General features: G+C 27.7%; 1 protein-coding gene across 2 annotated transcripts in view; it reads right to left on the bottom strand.

Moving 5' to 3' along the window:
- Positions 1–1,351: 1,351 nt before the first annotated feature.
- The window catches only part of LOC100213924 (uncharacterized), a 64,652-nt gene continuing 42,742 nt past the window's right edge, over positions 1,352–23,261 (bottom strand). For both annotated transcript variants that reach the window (XM_065793239.1, XM_065793240.1), the window contains 10 exons: positions 22,977–23,077; positions 18,785–18,898; positions 16,982–17,094; positions 16,824–16,913; positions 16,685–16,738; positions 8,096–8,136; positions 6,108–6,166; positions 5,853–6,002; positions 5,703–5,767; positions 1,352–1,668 (listed from right to left, as the gene is read on the bottom strand). In XM_065793239.1, the coding sequence (XP_065649311.1) occupies positions 1,576–1,668; positions 5,703–5,767; positions 5,853–6,002; positions 6,108–6,166; positions 8,096–8,136; positions 16,685–16,738; positions 16,824–16,913; positions 16,982–17,094; positions 18,785–18,898; positions 22,977–23,077 (880 nt within the window). In that variant the 3' untranslated portion in view covers positions 1,352–1,575. The remainder of the gene's footprint in view (positions 1,669–5,702; positions 5,768–5,852; positions 6,003–6,107; positions 6,167–8,095; positions 8,137–16,684; positions 16,739–16,823; positions 16,914–16,981; positions 17,095–18,784; positions 18,899–22,976; positions 23,078–23,261) is intronic.

The raw sequence follows: 23,261 nt of genomic DNA on the forward strand, positions 1-23,261 counted from the left end.
TATTATGGTTATCAATACTATTTATCACGGATGGATTTAACTTTTTATCAACAAATAATTTAATTTCAGTGTCAATTATTTCTGATGGATATTGGTTATTTTTTAAAACATTTAGATAGATTTTTTATGTCCTTATCAAATCCTAGCCATGTATTGTTGATTTTATACGTTCTATCAATTAAACAGCGTATAAGACTTATTTTATAACAATAGGGAACAAAACTGGAAAATTTTTATAAAAGACCAGTATATGTTTTTTTGTGATAAACTGATGTGGAAAGCGAAACAGACTTATTGATAAGAACATCTAAAAATGCAATTTGATTATCTTGTTCTTTTTTCATCGTAAATTTTAAGTTTTTATGTTGAATATTAAGATGTGTAAAAAATTCCTGAGCTTCAAACTTTGAATTAAAAATAGCGGTAACAACGTCCACATAACGTTTATAGAAAATCGGTATGGAGGAAGGCAATTACTAACCCATTTTTGTTCGTGAAACTTAATAAAAATATTAGCTAAAATTGGCGCTAAAGGAGAACCCATGGCAACGCCATCTAATTGATCATAATATTTCCCGTTAAATAAGAAATGAGAACCAGATGTTGAAATTTGAAATAATTTCTTGAACTGAGCTTTAGAAAAATATTTAAACACGTTTCATCTTTAAAGTAAAAATCAGTAGCTATATCTATAGTTTTGTTAAGTGGAATATTAGTAAATAATCTTTCAACATCATGTTAGTTATATCAACTTGTTTTAATTCCTCAACAAAAGAAAAAGAGTCACAGGTGGAATAAAATGTAGGTATATAAGGAGACAATAAATCAGAAAGATATTTGGCAAGTTTATAATTATGTCCCGATTGTTGAAATAATTGGTCTAAAAGGTGGTAGAGAAGAATCTTTACTGAGTTTGTGCATCTTAGGTGAAGCATAAATTCTTACTGTTTTGTTTACTTATAATTTTATTGTTATTTTTTTGCTATTTACGGTATTATAATTTTTATTGGTTTATAACTATTCTATTTGTCTGTTAATATTTCTCTGTAATGTCTTCAAATTTTGATTTTATATTTATATCAAGAGTTTTAAATTTGTAAATTTATCTTTTGAAAATGTAGTATGTTAACTACGAAACATGTCAAGATTAAAAAAAATCGTGTTTTTCTTTAAAATATGTTCACAATTATTGCTATTGCGTTGCTCAAGAAATATAATATATTTTTATAATATATTATATATATAAATATACACACAAACACACACATATATATATATTTATATATTTTTTTTCGGAAAGGCAAATTACGTTAAGTTGGTTGTAGTAATGAACCAATAAGAACTCTCTATGTTAAAAAGCGTCAAATTTAATTACTAATTTATAGCACATAACAATATATTTTCAATAAATTTTGTTTCCCTCCAATATAATTTTTTTTTTTTACAAAAGACTGTTGCTTCATTCCTTCATTAGGAACATCCTTAAACTATGTTTTAATAAAAAATCGATTTTTTTTAATTTTATATATTTTTTTAATATTATGCAAAAAGCCTATTTTCTTAAAATAAAAAGGTTCAACTTTTTATTATCATAACCACGTAATATATTGCTACCCCACAAGATATCGCATAAATAGTAGCCATAAAAATGTAATGACACTTTGAAATCTAAAAAAAATAAAAAAATAAAAATTATATATATATATATATATATAACATGTAATATATATAATATGTAATATACATAACATGTAACTGTTTTTCTTTATATTTATATTTTTAAGTGCCAGATTTATTTCTTGTGCAATCTGTTTTGCTGAGCATTTAGGATTTTGCTAGCAATTCTATAAATAAAATTATGATCAGTGATAGTTGTCTTTCTTGGTCGCTCAGAACGCTTTTTGTCAGGTGTTAAGAATACATTTTACAAAATTACTAATAACCCATTTTTATGGTAATATTCTTTTTTTTAAGTACAAACATTAACCGGTATTTTCAAGACAAGTAGCTTCAAGAAAAGCTGCTCATAAGTTTAGCTAGCTCTCCTTATAGCTTTTAAGGAGACCTTTTATAAATTTATTGCGGAATATTGTAAATTAAACTCTCCTTTTTAATGAAATATTGCAAAAATATATTTAAAGTAATATATAGTACCTTAAAAATTCGTTTTATATTAATTCATATTTTTTGGTTAATTCTAGATAATAATTATAATAATAATAACAATAATAATAACAACAATAATAGAAATCTGAAAAATTGCCATAGAAAACAAAACAATAAATCGAGAAATAATTCAGCATATTATTGACTTTAATATGGTAGGTCACTCTAATAATTGAAATCTCTCGAAGGTTAAAGTTTCACCTTCATGTCTAAGTAGAACTATTGCTGTTGAAGTTTTTGCAACAGACAATAGCCATCAACACTGAGATCCTAGATGAAACAGCAAAACTTAAATTAATCCCACAAAGAGCAAGCAAGTCTGGTGAATTATGCAAGAGACTAGATTCAACTGATGAAAAGTTACTTTAAAGATTTAAAAATTTGTAAAAGATAAATTGAAACAATTTTTTGATGATGGCTTCATTCAATTAATACACATATTAATGAAACTGGTAGTAATGAATTCCGAAAAATAGTGGGCCTCATTAAAATGCTGAACTTAATAATAATAATAGTAGTAGTAGTAGTAGTAGTAGTAGTAGTAGTAGTAGTAGTAGTAGTAGTAGTAGTAGTAGTAGTAGTAGTAGTAGCGCCCGTTTAAACGTATTAGATACAGTAACAAGTAAGAATCACAGAATTTTTTATAAGAAAATGTGAACGAAAATGTATGCAAATATCTAACTTATGTAAAACTTTAAATTATGTAATGTTCAAGCATATATCAAGTTAAACAGCTATTTTTGCTATAAATATATAACGTCAGATTGAAAATATTAAAAACACTTTGTATTAAGGGGCAGATTTGAACCCTTGCAAAACAAAACCATTGAAAGCGCACTAAACCACTGAGCTATCAAAGTTATGCATGTTAGAGGAAAACAAATCATTTTATAAATCTCTTATAAGCTCTACCTATGCGTATACGGTGTGTATGTTAATTTTTTTTGCTCTTAAAGCAATTTTTTTTAATGAATTGTTATTCCTACATTTAGCTAAAAAATATTGAATTAAATAAGGAATAAGTATAAAAATAATCGGTGTGAAATTGATAAGTTATAAATGGTTGGTTTGGTAAAGACCTGTATTTTACGGGACTGGACAGCTAGGACATATATATATAAGGAAAAAGTATAGAAAAGCTTGGTGTGGAATAGGACTTACAAAGACCTGCATTTTTACGGGTCTGGACAGCTAGTCCCTATTATTTCTGATAAGAAAAGAAAAAATTATGAGAGACCGAAAGAAAACATAATCTGGCATTAGGTATGAGAACTTCTAAACAAGTCTTTGATTATAAAGTGATACTAGATTAACTGTTTGGTGTAAAATGGTGTAAATGTTTAATAAAATCATGCAAAGAACCAATGTGATGGCTGCAACCAGAGCATTTATATTGTTTGCAAATTTTCTAAGAAAAATAAAAACCATGTCAATGAACTTTAATTTTAAAACTAAATAAAATTATTAAAGAAGGAAGAATAAATCGATGTGAGTTAGAATTGAGGCAATAAAAAGTATTCTGATAAATTACATTTACATGATAGTGGAGTATCTCCACAAGATAGTTGGAGTTAAATAAAGTCAAAAATGATCATAATAATGACAATAACTCATCAAATATATAAACAATTTCTAATCTAAACACTTTAAATATAAATCATATTGTTTTATCAGCATCGGAATTTGGTAAAAGTAACAAAGAAATAGTTTCAATAGATGACTCATAGATACTGATAGTTCAATGCAACATTAAAAGCAGTTTTTTTTTAAAGCAGGTTTTTAATCCACATTCAAGTGATGCTTTAGATCATTCAAAAAATTGAGAGATTAAAGTAAAGAGTAACAGAAGCCTGTAAATTGAAACATAACATCGAAATTAAGGAAGATGATATACAATCTATAATGTTTGATAGAAAGAAATTTACAAAAATAGTTATATATAATGATGATGGTTAATCTCTTCAACAGAAGATTAAAGAAGATCATTAATGTGTCTCTTCTGGGCTTGCTAAAAAGTATTTATTTAACTTAATAAATGATTTAAAGAAGTGATAAAGTCAAACACCTGGTGAATATTGCAGAACATATTGCTATATGATTGAATAGCTACACAGGGCTAAAAACCAATTAGTTTCTATTGGCTGAAATTCAACCAACCAAGATTTTAATTTTAGTTTTGGACGGAAAGCAACAAAGCACCAGTTCTTCCTATTTCAAATCACATCCCTAACCTTGATATTGTTTTAGAGCTAACTCAAATTAAAAGAATGTGTACAAAATAAAGAATGCATTAGTATCAGCTATTCCTTTATGATTTGAAGAACATTTAAATTGGCCCACAAAATCATATAGTATGTTTGAATCTTGCAAATAGAATGTTTACAATAGACAATAAAAAAATCTTTTACAATAAAAATTTACAATAAAAAAATTTCCACTAATTCTGATAACAAATTTAAGTTTTTTAATTACTAAACTAAGTATATTACCTTCTCAATCTCAAATCATGTGACAGAATAAATTGCCATGATAAATTCTGATAGTAAATTTAAGTTGTGAAAATCTTTTAATATTCAAAATTTAAAATTACTATCAGAATTTATCATGGGAGTTTATTGTGTTAAGTGAATTGAGACTAAGCTACTTAGTTTAGTAAATAAATAGAAAACACTAATGACTAAACTTTTTATTTTAAAATTGATTGCCTTTAAACTAAGCAAACCTGGATTCAGGATCCCAGTCATATATTTAAAGATTTTGGTTGGAATTTAAAAAAAAAAATCATAAAACTACGAAAAAATGACTAAACATTAATGTAAAAAAAAAAAAGATTAGTTTTCAGTATCATACAGTCAAAGAAAAGAAAAGCCAAGTGAACCTAACTTTAAAAATATTTTGAAAAGTGACCTATCTTATTATATAGAAGAATAAAGACAACTTTTTAATGAAATATCAAGTTTCATCCTTGTCATCCATCAACTAGCAGTTGTTAATGGAGTATTGAGTTTTATCTCTGTCATCAACCAATCAACTGCAGTTGTTAATGGAGTATTGAGTTTTATCTCTGTCATCAACCAATCAACTGCAGTTGTTAATGGAGTATTGAGTTTTATCTCTGTCATCAACCAATCAACTGCAGTTGATAATGGAGTATTGAGTTTTATCTCTGTCATAAACCAATCAACTGCAGTTGATAATGGAGTATTGAGTTTTATCTCTGTCATCAACCAATCAACCGCAGTTGATAGAATATAAAGTTTTTTCCCTGTCATCAGCCAATCAGCTGTTGTTAATGGAATATTAAAACCATCCCTGCCATCAACCAATCAGTTGTTGTTGATAAAAGATTAAGTTTCATCCCCGTCATCTAACAATCAGTTATTGTTAAGTTATTACAAATGTAACTCAAAAAAGCCAAAATAAAACTTAGACTATTTATAAAAGTTGTTTTTATTCATTTTAATAATAAAACCATAATGCTCAATTAATTAAAACTGTTTAATAATATTGAACACAGTCAAAAAGACAAAATTTACCTTCTTTTTTACTTGCGCATTAACTTCTAAATTGTTAGCAGAGTCAGACTTGGAAATGAATTTTGCTTTAAAAAAACAAATGATATGAGAAACAAATGTTTTAATAAAAAATTTTGTAGTTAATAGAACAAAAACAAACAAAAAAAATACCATATGTAGAACCTTCTACAGCAGAACTACGTATAACAAATAGTTGAATGATATCGAGAGAAATAAATAAAACAAGAACAACACATGCAAATACAATGATTGGAACAATATCAATTGATAATTTTTTCAATCCAAATACAACAGCTAAAACTGTGAAACAAAAGCAAAATTTTAAAACTACATAAAAAAATATTCAATTGAAAAAACATTTTATAAAAAAAAGCCAAACAACAGAAACCAAAAAGTTCTTATAACCTGCTATTAACCAAGATGTCATTCCGATAAATCTGTGAACCCAATTAAATATAACACGACTAAAAGAAATATCTTATAATTTACTGTTTTTATATCGCATATTAAACTAAAACTTGTATGTTTTATTTGATTTAATTAAATTTTTTATAAATACTTAAATTATATATATATATATATATATATATATATATATATATATATATATATATATATATATATATATATATATATATATATATATATATATATATATATATATATATATACAGTGTTTCACAGAAAGACATGCATGTCTTTATATGACCACGCATGTACAATTTTTGTTTTGCTGACTTGACCATGACTTTTAAATAGTTTGATAATTTTTGCGCATTTTAAAAATGGTGCTTAAAAATAAAAGTAAACTAAACAATAATGAAAATGAAAACCATAAATTGAAAAAAGAAAATAAATCTTAACCCAAAAGAGAAAAAAATATAAAAAGTAAGCTATAAACCAAATTTTTATTTTTTAAATTTAAAAGTGTTTCGCTTAATAGACTTGCATAAAGATTCTAAGTTAATTATTCCAATAATAATAGACTTGCATAAAGTTTTTAAGTTAATTATTCCAAACTGATTTATAAACAAAATTTTTACTAATTTTGTTGTAGTAAGTTATATCAGGAATAAATAGACTGGTGTGGGGTTTTTAGCGTACCATTTTATGTAAAAATTCAATGTCATTTGATATAAGCCCCTAACTAAAATTTAAGATTTATCTTTTTTTACCTTTTAAATTTAAAAAATAAAAATTTGGTTTAAAACTTACTTTTTTACTTCTTTTTTTCCCTCTTAGGTTAAGATTTATTTTCTTTTTTCAGTTTATGGTTTTCATTTTCATTCTTGTTTTAATTAACTAAATTAAAACTATAAACTTTTAGCAATTTTTTGCAATTAATATTTTCATGTCTAAATATTTAAAATAACTTTCAATACCCAGATCAATTCAGATCTAGGATCCAGAATATGAAATTCTTATCTAAAAAAAATTCTGAAATCCATATTTCAGAATAATGTTTTAAAAATTAATTAACAGTAAAATATAAATAACAAATCAACAACAAAAACATGAAATATTAAATGTAGTACAAAAACACTTGTTTTATACTGACTGTTATAACAGTGGCCGGTTCTAGACAAGAATTCAGGAAAGCCTTTCTAGGAAAGAATCATGAAAATTCTTGCTATGATAGAAAAAAACATGATTACTTTTTAGGATAGAATAATTGAAGGATAGAAAAGAAGAAAGAAATACATATATCCTTTCTGGCAAAGAAAAATGAAAAACTTGATAGAAATCGGATAGAAATCGTACAAGTAAAACTCATTTTCTTTCTAGCAAAGAAAATTGGAAAAACGTACTAGCAAAGAAATTTTAGAAAAGAAATTTTAAAAACGTGCTAGCAAAGAAATTTTAAGAAAGAATTTGCGCGCAATTTGGTAATTACAGTTATGATTTTTAATTGAATAAATGTTAAATAAGTATAATCTAATTCTAACAAAATCTTTGTGAAATAATAAAGATTATCTGAAATCTCTGAATCATTCATCAGTGATTCACTTTTATTATAAATGGTAATTCTGTCCTAGCAAGTTTTTTTGGATTAATGAAATAAAATTCTGTCGTAGCAAGTTTTTTAGATTTATTAAATAAAATCTTTTCCTAGCAAGTTTTTCGCATTTATTAAATAAAATTCTTTCAAAGCAAGTTGTTTACATTTATCAAAAAATATTCTTTCTTAGAAAGTATTTCAAGTTTCTTTTCAAAATTTCTGCCAAAAAATATTCTTTTGCAACAATTCTTTTCTTGTAAGGTTTCTTTATTTCTATCGTAAAACATTCTATTCTGAAATTATTCTTTCCTAGTTTTCTATCCTCATTTTATTCTTGTCTAGCATGGCACACCGTTATAGCCATAAAATTGCATTTTTCAATTGAATAACTTACTTTTTGTGGTCTGGTGCACATCGAAAAGTTGCAAGTACAGGCTTTAAATAAATAAAAAATTAAACATTCAACGACTTACACAATATATAGATATTAAATGGTTTAAGAAACATACAGATATTAAATGACTTAAGAAACATATAGATATTAAATGACCTAAAAAACATATAGATATTATATGAACTTAAAAATAAATAGATATTAAAACATATATATATATATATATATATATATATATTATATATATATATATATATATATATATATATATATATATCTATATATATCTATATATATATATATATATATATATATATATATATATATATATATATATATATATATATATATATATATATATATATATATATATATATATATATATAAATAAAGTGCATAATTAGTGTTATATATATATAACACTAATTATGCACTTTATTTTCTATAAATTTCACATTAATTACTGATGGTAAACTCTAAAAAATTCACTATGACAACCACTAACTTTTCAAAAAACAAAATATTAGCAGTAGAATAAGGATAAAAAACGTCCTCAATGTTTTAACTAAACACATAAAAATGTTATATTAGGTAACCAAAAAAGTTCGTGCGGTTTTTGGTAATTGAATTGTTTTTAGCATTTTTTACAACACCCACATCGCACAAGGCAAGTATCTTTGTTGCGTAATAGAACGCGTGTGTCACGCGCAGTTGCTGCATATATAGTGTAGGTTTGTAACGAGCTTACAGGAAAGGTTTTGTGTAAAGAAAGGATGGCAACCCAACCAACGATTATTCGATCTTGCTTACTTTACGAGTTCAAACTTGGAAGAAATGCAACACAAGCGTCCAAAAACATCTGCACAGCATTTGGAGAAGGTACAGTAAGTGAACGCACAGCACAGAAGTGGTTTCAGCAATTCTCTTCGGGAGATGAGTCCATCGAAGACCTGCCGCGTTCTGGACGCCCATTGTTGGTTGATGAGGATGAACTGAAGGACGCTGTCGAGTCTGACTCCAGCCAAACTTGCCAAGAACTTGCAGTGAGGTTTGCTGTGAGTGTTGAAACCATCCGCCTGCATCTGCATGCGATTAGGAAAGCTTGGAAGCTGAGTCGGTGGGTTCCGCACAAGTTGTCGATCGACAACAAGAAGCAACGGCTTACGATCTGCACATCACTCTTATCACGCCACAATGTTGAGCCTTTTCTTGATCGTTTATTGACATGCGACGAAAAATGGATTGTGTACAACAATACCAAGCGTTGCTACCATTGGTTGTCCCCCGATGACCCCATCCCAAAGACACCCAAGCCCAATCTCCACGAGCGGAAGGTTTTGCTCTGCATTTGGTGAACTACAGCTAGTGTGGTGCATTACGAGCTGCTCCCAACAGGCCAAACCATTACTGGACTGGTCTACTCAGCACAGCTGCAACGAGTTCACGACCTGTTGCTTGTAAAGCAGCCTGCACTGGTGCACAGGAGAGGAGCTCTGCTTCTCCACGACAACGCGAGACCGCACACCGCTGGCGTGACTCAAGACAAGCTCCAAAGCCTTGGTTGAAGGAGTTTGCCTCATCCACCATACTCGCCAGACCTCTCCCCTACTTATTTCCATTTTTTCCTTTCCCTGGGAAATCATTTAAAAGGACAGCAGTTCCGAGAATAGGACGCGGTTGAAATGGAGTTGAAAGCTTTTATAGACTCAAAGGACCAAGAATTTTTTAGAAGTGGAATAAATAAGCTTGTTTTACGTTGGGAAAAGGTTTTAGATGCTAATGGTGACTATTTTGATGAATAAATGTACTTACTTTTGTCGTTTTGTGTGTTTTTATTATATATGGAAAAACCGCACGAACTTTTTTGGTTACCTGATAACTAAACACATACAAAGTATTTGCATTTGTGGTAACACTTGTAGTGGCAGAAATATTGTTTTGTAAACAAAAGATACGAAGTTCAAACCACATTAATGATACTAACATGCTCGACTTGATTCTCTAATAAGAGACCTTATTAACCAAGAGCTGTATTTTTGAGTTGACAAGTGAGGTAACACATTAAAAAGGAGAAACCTCTTTGGCCTTGGAGAAATGAATATAAAGAAATTTAAAATTTTTTTAAAACAATAGAAAAAATAAAGAAACAGTGATGTGATACTATTGAAAATGTATCAGTTGTTTGGAGATTCAAATCTGATTTCAAGACACATGATTTTTGTGGCATATGTTTAAGGCAACTGGTATGATTATTTGATAATTTTTATATAAGAAAAAAATTACTAACACTTTCAAATGCCTGACAATTTAATTGTTTGTTTACTCATAACTACTTTGATTTTTGATTTCAAATCAAACAAATATTATTACACTTTTTTTGATTGAATGATCTATCATAAAATAATAAACCCTAAATAGCTTTATAAATAACAAACTGCATAAGCCTGACTCCTATTAGAGAACCCAAAGATTTAACAACTTGTTACTACTGAGTAACCACAGTGTTCCTTGAACTATGGTGTTAGACAAACAAGATTTTATTTATTATTAATATTTAGATAATTGGATTAGTTGGTATGTAGAAATTTTAATAATATAAAAGTTGGTGTAAAAAAAATTAAACAACATCTTTTGGCCCTAAAATATATTTCAATTTGTTGAATTTTGACACAATTTCAAATTATTATTTTTTAAATAAATCATTTCAAATAAACCCGTTTTATGTAAAAATAAATAAGTATAAAAAATATCTTCTTTCCCTGTTTTTCAAAGCACTTCAGCTTTTTTAAACTTACTACTTCATATAAGAAACAAGAATAAAAAAACTCTGCTTTTGATAATTAAAATTGAAAGTTAATAAATCAAGAAACTACTTGATCAAAATATTCAAAAGTGTGGAGCATAGTTCAGGGCTTGTGATGAAGCGAGCGCGATCGCGTTCCGCTCGTAAAACGCGCCCGTAAACGGTATTTTCAAACGTTCTAGGCGCGATAAAAAACGCTCGGTCAGCTTATAACGAGCGTATAAAATAACGCTCGTCCAATAGTTCAAGATTATTTTTTTATTTTCATAAAATATTTAAAAAAGATTTTTTATTAAAGATATTCTGTTATCAAACAACTGATATAAAACACGGTGCATAGGAACATACTCTAAGACCTTGCAACACATCCCCAGAGATTTTATTTTTGATTATCATTAGAAAACATTTCCTCATTCAAAAAATGTAAAAGACAACTTTTTTTAGTGGGGGCCTGGGGAGAAAACACACATTTTAGGGCAGTGCCCAGGAATTTTATTGTTCAAGATAGGTAGCTAATAAGCATGGGGCATACTCAAATTTTTAGTATGTTGATACTGGTAGCAAATGAGGATGACTTGCAAAAAATTAAGGTAATTGAAGCTAAACCAACCCCACTCCCCAATCCCTAACTGCCCCCTTCCTAGAACTACATCTCCTTTAATCATAAATTTTTTTTTTTGTTCTATCATAAAGTAAATCAAAATTCATCGACAGATTTCAAATTTCATAAAAAAATCTCTTTTCGTTTAAGATTTATAACAATGCAAAGCCTAAAATTACCCCCTGAAATAACCTTAAATGGTCTCAACTTTTAAACGAAAAATTTTTTTTTGATGTAATTTGAAATCTGTCGATGAACTTTGATCTAGTTTAATATAAAACAAGCAAAAAGTTGAAAAGTGTTTTTTGGAACCATACCCTAGGGGGGATTTGGGGAATCTTCTCGAACACCACAAAATCATGCCCATGCCCCATATTTAGATTTTAAGAAATATTTGTGATAGATTTATCAATTTTATTTTTTAATGTTTTTAAAAATTTTTGTTTAACATTAAAATTTACAGACGGATAAGTAATTTTTATTACTTTCTATTTACATTTTTATTGAAATAAAAACAAAGCAAAGCAACCTTTAATTATTAACAATTAGTAAAAGTTAGCAGTTGCTAATTGTTAACAGTTGCATAATAACTCTTTGCACGCGTTGATATACGAACTGAAAGCTTGTTTTTAGCCATTTTATTGACATGTGTTTGTAGGCATTATATTGACATTTGATTGATATAACCGATATATCATGCCAATATTATCAATCCATATCAGAAGTTTTTATTTGAAGCATTCATTTAAAATGCCTAAACATGCAAAAAAAACATAGTGATTTTGTAAAAAAATTTTGCATTTGCTGCTTCAGGAAAGGCACGGATTTAAGACTAATAAATAACCCTGAAACAACTTATTTAAATCTAAATAAAAAGAAAAATGACTACTCAAACCTTATCAAAACTATATTCTGGAAAGATTATTCAGCGGATAATCCTGACCTTCCTACCATGCTTTGCTCAAAATGTAGAAAAAAGCTTGCAGGGACTGATCCTTACTTCATTATGCGGCCGTGTTATGAAGGTAATTATAACTATATTGATGTTTAATTTACTACATTTAAAATTTAGTTTCGCTATTTTAGTTATTATAGTTGTCATACAAGTGCTATAAAATTTAGACCTGAATACCAGAGTTATTATAGGGAAAAAATGTGAATGTTTTATTTGTGAAAATGGGCGCAAATCAAAAATGGAAAAAATATTGGCCCCAATATTTGATTGTGTTTCGGGAAAGCTTGTTTATCAAGGCGCTGAAGATGTTTCAAATAAACCTGCAGAAAGACTAGTTTGTCAACATTGTTATGCCCAAGTGGGACAGGGAATTCCACATTCCTGTACGAAATTAGAAAGACAAAAGAATTTGACTGCAATTGTAAAATCAACATCCCCAACAACGGCAAGGAAAAGTTTTGTCCAGCTCTATCAAAGATTTCAGCACAAATGACTCAGAGAACACCTTAGTTTTGAAAACCTTTGGTCCGAAGCAACTCACTGTCTCTTTCGGAAAGACTGAGGTTAAGAAACCTTTCTTTTCTTTAGATAAATTGAACAAACTTCAATTAAAACTACATTCCAGGTAAATTTTTGTTGCTTAAAAATACTTTTAAAAATAAATTTGTTATGAGTTTAAAGCCAATTTTTGTAATAACTTTATTATGATTTATAAGTAATCGCAACATGATTGAAGTTGCACGATTTCTGAGAAGTGAGGCAGGACGAAAAAGTGTGGAATCCGGTTTCAATATTCAACTGATTGAGAACAACGAAATAATTGGAAATTTATTCAATTGTGATAAACTCCCATTGCTATTAAAATTAAAAGAAAGCGAAGAGGTAAGTAAACTATTTCCAAAAAAATTATTTTATAGCTAGATTGCAATTTGTATTATTCATTTTAATTTTTTATGAATGTATAGTTGGTAGAAAAAGATACTCTTATTGTGTATTGCAATGACATTGAAGAACTCGTAGCAATGGTACTTCATCACAGAAGTCAAGAAACAAATGATGTTGATATCAAATTAGGTGTAGATGGAGGTCAGGGATTCCTAAAAGTTACACTGTCAATAACCCTAAAACCAGAGTTAAAAAATAATAAAATTCCAGAGAAACTGAGCAAGAGTGACGGATATGCGTGCAAAGATTCTAAAGATTCTCGCGTCCACAAAACTATTATATTGGCCATTTTGCCTTCATTGAACAAAAAATACCATAACTTGCGGTTAATATTGGATAAGCTAAACATTTCATCCTTAGATTACACAGTATCTGAAGATCTAAAGATTTTGCTTCAAATGGTTGGAAAACAAACTGCAACATCAAAACACCCTTGTCCGTATTGCATGATGTCATCTCCTGACTTTCAAAAAGCTGATCATTATACTCTAGAGTCTTTGTGTACATTGTACGACCAATGGATGGCTGATGGTGCAAATTTAAAAAAAGCTAAAAAATACACTAATGTTGTTAACTCCCCTTTATTAACAGGCAACAAAAACAAAAAAATACTAGAACTTGTAAATATTCCTGGACTACATATACTGCTAGGTGTTGTAGACAAAATTTTAAAAGAGATTGAAAAAAATTTATTTGAAAACAAGGAGTGTGAGTTACAGTTTGTTAATCAATATCTGTCTAAAATAAACATCTGCAGAGTGTCCTACCAAGGGCAGCATCGTTTGGAAGGCAATGCTTGTCATAAATTGCTTAAAAACATAGACAGCTTTGAACTGTTTTTTCAAGAGTTTAGTCTTGGAGTTTCCGCTGCCAAATATATTAAGGTACTTAGAGATTTTGAAAAAATAGTCCATGGTTGTTTTGGAAAATCGTTAAGCTCCACGTATGTTAAAGATCTAGAGGAGTTCTCTACGAGCTATAGAAATCTAAGGGCTACAATTCCTTTGAAGGTACACATAATTGAGCAACATGTTATTGAATTTATCAACATGAAAGGTGGAGTCTTTGGTATGATAAATAACTTTTAAATTTGATTAAAAATAATTTATAATCTTAGTAATTAAATACTCTATTTCAACAGTTGAATTGTAAAATTTGCATAATTTACGACGAATATTTATTAAATAAACTTGCATTTCTTTTGTACTTCTACTGTTCTATAGGCTTAGGTTACTGGACTGAACAAGCTCTTGAATCCATTCATCAGGATTTCAATCAGTTTTGGCGAATGAGAAAAGTTGGAGAGCACAGCCCAAACTATATAGAGGCGCTGAAAAACGCGGTTGTTGCTTACAACTACAAGCACTTTTAAAGTAGCTTTCTATTTGCAGGAATGCAGTTTGTAAAAAGTAAAGTGTTAAATCTCCTATGAACAAACGTTTAGTATGACTTTGAAATGTAAAATATCAATCATAATGTAACCATAAAAATCAGAGTTTTTTTTTTTACTGTAATAAATAATTGTAGCAAACCCTTCTCGACCCCTTATAGCCCTCCCTACAGTATGGTTCCAAAAAACACTTTTCAACTTTTTGCTTGTTTTATATTAAACTAGATCAAAGTTCATCGACAGATTTCAAATTACATCAAAAAAAAATTTTTCGTTTAAAAGTTGAGACCATTTAAGGTTATTTCAGGGGGTAATTTTAGGCTTTGCATTGTTATAAATCTTAAACGAAAAGAGATTTTTTTATGAAATTTGAAATCTGTCGATGAATTTTGATTTACTTTATGATAGAACAAAAAAAAAAATTTACGATTAAAGGAGATGTAGTTCTAGGAAGGGGGCAGTTAGGGATTGGGGAGTGGGGTTGGTTTAGCTTCAATTACCTTAATTTTTTGCAAGTCATCCTCATTTGCTACCAGTATCAACATACTAAAAATTTGAGTATGCCCCATGCTTATTAGCTACCTATCTTGAACAACAAAATTCCTGGGCACTGCCCTAAAATGTGTGTTTTCTCCCCAGGCCCCAACTAAAAAAAGTTGTCGTTTACATTTTTTGAATGAGGAAATGTTTTCTAATGATAATCAAAAATAAAATCTCTGGGGATGTGTTGCAAGGTCTTAGAGTATGTTCCTATGCACCGTGAAAATATAAAAAGCACAACGTCGTTCTCTTTTGCACTAACGTAATGAATGAATGAGCAGTTTAAAGTCGTTAATCGTCACTAATTTCAATAATGGAATGTGCACGTGGAAACACAATGTGAATACAAAAATGCGCAAATAAATAAAAATAGAAAATTAGAAAACCATTGTAAGAAAATTAAAACTGCGGAGTATTTTTAATCTTGTGAAAATACCCAGTCAAATTTATTTGATTTATTGTTTGTAATATTCCACACATCGTTTATGATAAAAATAAATATTAATAATAGAGTAATTTTTAAAATTAGTTTTTGTTCGTAGTATAGATTTTTTATTAACTATTATTTATTTTAACTCAAATTTAAAACGATTCTGTTGTTTAGAATGTTCGCAATTAAGGACATTCGAAAAGAAAAAAAAGTAATGATGTCAACATTTATTAAATAAAAAGCTGATAGAATATAGCTATAATTTAGATACATAGCTATCTAAAAAAATTAAATAATTAATTTGAAAAAATATCAAGAAATATAAAAACCATTAACCGTTAATTAAGTTTACAGAGTAACATTTTAAAACAATATATCAAAACAACGAAGCAAAACTAAGTCACTAAATTATACTTCAATACTAAATCAATATGAAGTTTTTGTTTGATATTATTTTTTTATAACATAAATAGTTAAAAATAAAATCGCGATCTGACAATATACAAGAAGTTTGGAAGTATAAAAATCTCTTTCGTTGAAGTAGTTTCATAAGTGTGATACTAATTCAAACATTTTTTGAAGAAAAAATTATGTAACAAATAAAAAAAGATATAAAAAAGAAAAAGCTTTTTATAAGTATCGCCTTTAGGAATTTTCATATTCGCGCTCGCCGATGTTATCTCGAGCGCATATAATCACGTCCGATGAAAACATATTCTAATTTTACGAGCGCGATATAACACGCTTGACGATTTTCTTCATCACAAGCCCTGATAGTTACTTTGTAATTTTTTAGTGATGTTATTTTATAATTTTCAGTGTCTGACAAAATTTTATGTTAATCAAAAATTGTCAAAATTTATAGTTTCTAAAGAAATGTTTTTTTGTAAAGCAGCAAGAAAAGATAAATAATGAAAAATTTCACCTGCAGTAGACCAAGAATAAATACAGAAAATCCAAGCGAATGATGTATATCATTCTAAAAAAGATTTTTATTAAAAATCAACAATTCAGTCAAATCATTAAAGACTTCAAAACATTTTTTGTTGAGAAAAAATTCTTACCAGGTACAACTTTCCTTTAAAAAAGACTAGAATAATAATAAAACCAACAATCATGCACAGCAAAGCCGAAAGCATGAAGATGTGATGAATCTGAAAATAATAAAGTTAAAGGATAATGTCTACAAGTATTAAAAAGTGTATAGCTAAGCTAAACTTACTCGAAACCAGGCATCTTTGCCAGCTATTTTATTAGTTAAAAATGGTTTCATGTAACGGGACATAAATATACCACAAGTTACAAACAAAATCCAAGACAGCACCATTAGACTTCCTAAACAGCAATTTGAATAATTTTCATAAAACATTTTATTTGAACAATTATAAAACTAAAAAATGAAGATTAAAGTACAAAAGACAAAAGTAATAGCAAGAAACAAAAAAAAAAAAATTAAAAAAAAAAAGATTTTAAAAATGTTTTTAAAACTTATTTAAAACCAAATTTTTAGATAACTAGGAAATCAGCAAAATATTGCAAATGGTTGAATATTGCAGGTAAAAAGATCTAAAATGTATTAACTATTGCATATATTTATATGCAATAGTTAATATATTTTAGATCTTTTTACCTGTAGTTGCAAAAAATTAACTTTGTATTCTTCATCAAAAAAGAGTTTATGCTGAAAGTTTCAGAGTAATATTTTAATCAACCATTTCAAATTCACAAGAAATTTACAACATTCTTTTCAAAATAACATAAGTTCAACAAAAGATTTATAAACTTGATATTGTTCTTCAATGCTTGCAATCCAAGTTTGCAATGCAAGCAAGACAAAATGCCTCAAGGAAGGATATTTTAGCAGGACAATGACCCAAAGTATACTTCAACCGTTGTGAAAAACTTTTTCAAAACCAATGAAATTTGATTAATCGAATAGCCTTAGCAAAGTCCTGACCTTAATTCTTTTGAATGTCTATGTAATTCTATTGAATGTCTATGTAAGCTCATTGATCAATAAATTTCAGGTCGAAAATCAACAAGTAAACGTAATTTATTGAATACTCTGAAACAAAAATGGGGAAAAATCAAAATTATTGTGATTGTGAAGCTGGTGGATTCAATGCCTTGTCAATCTCAAGCAGTAAACAATGCTAAGGGCTTCCCAACGAAGTACTAAAGCAATTTACTTTAAAATAAAGCATTTTCAATTTTAAAAATGTTTAAAAAAAAAATCTAATTCAAGTTTTTTTTTTCTGTCCGGATACTTTTGCATGCGCATATTTTAATTAAATGAACTTTCAAGATTAGAGTGCTTAGATTTAGTAAAAACTCATTGTTTTTAGATTTGTAACCAATTTCTTGACATTTCAGTGAAAATTTGAAAGAAATTGGACTTTTCATTCTAAAGTTATCTCAAGTTATGCTCTTGTCTAGTTACTTTTGCACGCTACTGTATAAAATAAGATATAGTATTTACAAAGGGTTCACTTTGCAAATTGAAGAAAAAACATAAAATAATTGTTTTGATGCAACTCATTACCTTTTTTATCTTTTTTTTTCACTTTGAGCTAGGTTATAAAAAACCACCATTCAAGTTCAAGTTGTAAGTAAGTTCTTAGTAAGTTCAACCACTATTCTCTATTCATAAACTATAGTGATTTATAAGTCAGGAGTTACTAGAATGTAAAGACTGTGAAAATGAATACTGTGTAAATGTTAAGACTGTGAAGCATCTTGAGTTTTGCAAGTCAAAACTCAATTGACCTAATTTTGTAAAGAATTGTGTGTGTTCAAAATAACTTTTTGTGAACAAAATAAGCATTTAAAATAAAAGAAATCTGCATATATAAAAAATTCAGCAAAACAAATAAATATAAAAATAAATAAAAAGTTGAGCTAGACAAACAAATAAACATATCAAGCTTGGTGAAAGCTTGATTGTTTTTAAGTTTTCAAACTAAAGCATAGTATACTTTTTAACAAAAACACATAAAAGCGTAAACTTAACAAAGAAACAATTTACCATGAGCTTTTTTCAATTGAATAGATAGAGTGTCAATGCTTACATCATTAACTACTTTAAAATTGATTGCATTACTAGATATTTCATGACCATTGTGGTAGTCAGGAAAATTTTCTGAAAAAAAAATTAAACTTTGTATTATTAAAAAATATTTACAAAAAAAAAACAAGCCTGAAAAAAAAATAGCTCTGATAATTCTAAAATTAAAAAAAATAATTAAATTCTGTGTTAAGTGTGATGAATGAGTTATGTTAGTGGAAACAGAATTTTATAAAAACCATGGAAAATCAGCAAAAACTAATGTGGACAAAAAATATTGTAGGCGAAAACAAAATTTGGGAAAAAAGGTGGAGAAATTTTACCAAAACTTATTAACTCATAGAAATCATTTCAATTAATTTTTTTGTTTAAATTGATAAAAAATAATATAAACTAAACAAATAATTATTTAAAATAAACACTCAAGTATAATAATCAAATACTTTTGTGCATACCTCATTTTACATTTCTTGTGAAAAAATTTCTTGTGAAAAAATTTAAAACAAAATGTTGTGCATATTTTTTTGTTTGTTTATGTAATTCACTACCCATAGGCCAAGAAAGCCACTACAGTCAAGGCTACTTTATTGTGATAACAACCCTTTCTCAACTCTTTAACTCCGAAACACGAACCTTGATGAACAAGGGTTGTATTTTATATTAGATATTATTATTAATATTAGATATTATATAATATCTAATACTAATATCAACTTGCTGATATTAGTATTAGATATTATTATACCATATTAACATAAATATATAGATAATATAAAGATATAAATGGGACATTTGAGCTTGAAAAGTATCTCACTTCTGCTACAGCAGAAACAGGGCTCTTAGTGGCTGGTGAACTTTAACCCAGATAAAACTAAACTTTTTTCAGCTAATCATTATTGCAACAACCTAGATCTTCTAATATTTATGGATAGTAATGTACTCAATGAGTCATCTACCTTTCGTCTTGTAGGATTAACTCTTACTTCTGATCTTTCTTGGAAACCATCTATCAAATCCATTGAAAATTAGCAGATGCTAATTTTCAATGGATTTGTATTTCTTTATTGTGCTCGCAACTTTTTTACGGATTCTATTCTTTATCTCTAGAAATCTCAAATCTGACCTTGTACTGATTACTGTTGTCATATCTGAAACATATATTCAAATGATACCCTTTCTCTTTTAGAAAAGGTGTAAAAACCCATTGTAAACATAGTTTGACTTGCAATTGCAGCTCTTCTCTTTCTATTTTCTATAAATACTACAATGGGCACTGCTCTAAAGCTCTAAAATTCATTCTCATGTTACTCGCCATTCAATTAAGTCTCATCCTTTAACTGTGACTGTTCTTAAGTGCTCCAAAAATTCTTATTTGTCTAGTTTTTTTCCTTGAACATCAGTTTTATGGATTTCGGTCTTTTAATCTTGATTTCCTGATTCATATAATTTGCAATCTTTTAAGTTATCTGCAAATTGTTATCTTGCTTTATAAACTTCATTGTTTCTTTTCCAGTAACTTCCAACTCAAAGAGTCGTTGCTTGCAGCCTTGTTGGAAATGAAGATGTTTAAAAAAGAAAGATAAAAAAATTAAGATAACTTAATATTGAGGTCTAAAATCCTAAACTTAATTTTATTAGATATTTTTTTTTTACTTTAAATTTTATTCATATACAGGAACTTTTGTTTCAGAGCCATACAGGTCATTACCAAACTTTATGTTAAACAAATATTTAGCTTGTGTTTTATTCACTATTATCTACAGGTTTTTATAAAACAACATCATATATTTGGTATCATTTTATGAGATTAGTAAAGATGGCTAATTTCATATGCATATGGCATCATGTAAAATGCATGTTATAATGTAATTATGTACGGTAAGTGTAGTGCACTATATAATATTTGATTATAAAATAATAAAATAAAAATAAGGCGGTAAACATATTGTTATACTGTCAATATTGATTTCTTTTACAAGATATTAAAATTAGGAATTTTCAACAAAATGATGATTTATTTTTAGATTTTAAGTTTGCAGTGTTTAGCAAATTTCTCAATTTTTAAAAATTTGACTTTTTCATATGCACGCACGCACACATATATGCACACATATATGCACGCACACATATGCACGCGCGCACAGACATTGTCATTACCTAGTACTCACATTCTTATTCATAACAGAACTTTTAATGTTAAAATTTGTATCTTTAGAAAACTAGAGGCATCATTGTTATTATTAAAACATGCATGGATGTCATCAACATAACTATTGTAAGTTATAGATTTTTAGTTATGAGGATACTGAGAGAGTTTTAATTTCTAAAAAAAATTAAAACTTTATATGCTGGTATTCTAATGGTAGATACTAACAATAAGTGTGGCAGGGTTGGGGTCAAATACATCTGGTCAAATACATCTGATCAAATACAAATACTTTAATTTCAGATTTCCAAATACAAGTTCAAATATAACTATATATAATTGGCATTTTCCAAATACAAACACATATATTTCTATTTTAGGTTTAAAAAAAATGTAAAGATTATTTTTAATACAATATTGATAAAATGGTTCACTAAATAGAAGAATGTAAACAAGTCTTTTAACAATTACCCCTTAAAAATAAATTTTTAATTTATTTTAGTGTTATAAATGAAAAAAACAAAACAAATCTCTTGATTTTTTGTTGTTGTAGAAAAACACCATAACAATTACATTTCAATCAATTACAAATGAAAATATTTAAGAAATTTTTTAATCAAATACAAATACACCAATTTAGCCCATAACTACCAAATACAAATACAATTTCAAATATAAATGCCTGGCGTGTGGGAAAGTTACTGTTAGGCTTGCGTGACTTTATTAGGCCATACATAATAGGTGGATGAACATCTGATGGAAATAGTTGTCTGTAATGTTTATTTTCTTATATTCTATTTTCCATTTTTTAAGCACTTTTTTAAAATCAATAAACAGCATATAATTTTTTAATCTTTTCATAAGTTTTTGTTTGATTTTTAAAGATTTACTTTTTGATTTTTAATAAGGTGCTTTGATTTATTTGTGTAAACCCAAGATCTTTGTAGCCAATCAAAAAAACAAACAAAATAATTTAAAAATTTCATTTGCAAAACTTTATAACTAAAAACTATAATAAAAGTCTTTTTAACTTTAAAATTGAACTTGGTAAAAACATTATTTTACAACACTAAATTTTACAACAAATTGATCAGTATAAGTTAATGATGTATTCTTATGACATTTTCTGCATTATAATAGATTAATGGGAATTTTTTGAAAAAATACTTTGCTAATATAATACAATTCCATTGTAATTTAAGATAAATATCTTTTAAATACCTTGTAAAAATTTGAGAACTCACATAAACTATTCGCACAACACATGTTGTTATCAGATTAATTTATTCAAGTCTAACATTGAATAAATTAATCTGATAGAAAAATATCCCATTAAAAATAAAAACTATGTGCTCCAAAACCACAATCATATGGTAGAATAAATCTTACACTATTTCATATATTCTGCTATTGGATAAAGCTTTTGCTTTGTCAATTTATTATTTAACTTTGGGACACATTGTCAGTGTTGTGTTTATTTTTTATACTGTTGTCGTTTAGATTAAATTTAGGGTGTGATTATTTATACATACTGTATGTATATGCAACTGGCTATATAAGCCATAAAAATAAACACATTTCTTGAATGTTCTCCCTATTTAAGTCAGTCAATGCTCAATCATTCCATTGCGATGAAGTAACATTTATTTTTATGGTATGTATAAACAGCCAAATGCTTATACATACAATACGTATAAATACCTACATCTGTAAGTTTAATTTATTAGAATAAGTAATACATGATTTCTTGCTTTAATAAATTCAAATCTAATACCATAGTATCACGTTTATAAAAATACTGTTCAAATAATTGTGTGATCAATAAAAACAATGTATCTGTTGACTTCTAGAGTATGTGTAGGTGACTGCTGTTTAGAAGGGTATACTTTGATCAAACTGGAACTTTTTAAATTGTTAACATTAAATTACTTATTTTATATTTATAAATGTCAGTGTTTGTTAAACAATTCTTATTTAATTTTAATGGAAACCTAAAAAACTTAATACCTGATAAAGAATTTCCAAAAGCAATTGCAGCATACAAAGGATAACTCATATCATATAAGTAATCCATATTTTTGCTAGACAACACTAAAGGCCTTTCGTATCTAAATAAATATCATTATAAAAATGTTTTTGGTCTTTTCCTCTTGAGTTAATAAAACTGTTAGTTTTTTACATTTTTTTTAAATTCAAGAAATACTCTTAAAAACCTCCTCCCCTCATAGCACACAAAAACAACTCAAGTTTTGCCATTTAATATATCTTATTTACAAAACTTTTGCTATTTAA

Source organism: Hydra vulgaris, chromosome 03, assembly GCF_038396675.1.
Source record: "Hydra vulgaris chromosome 03, alternate assembly HydraT2T_AEP".
NCBI classification, from domain to species: Eukaryota; Metazoa; Cnidaria; class Hydrozoa; order Anthoathecata; family Hydridae; genus Hydra; species Hydra vulgaris.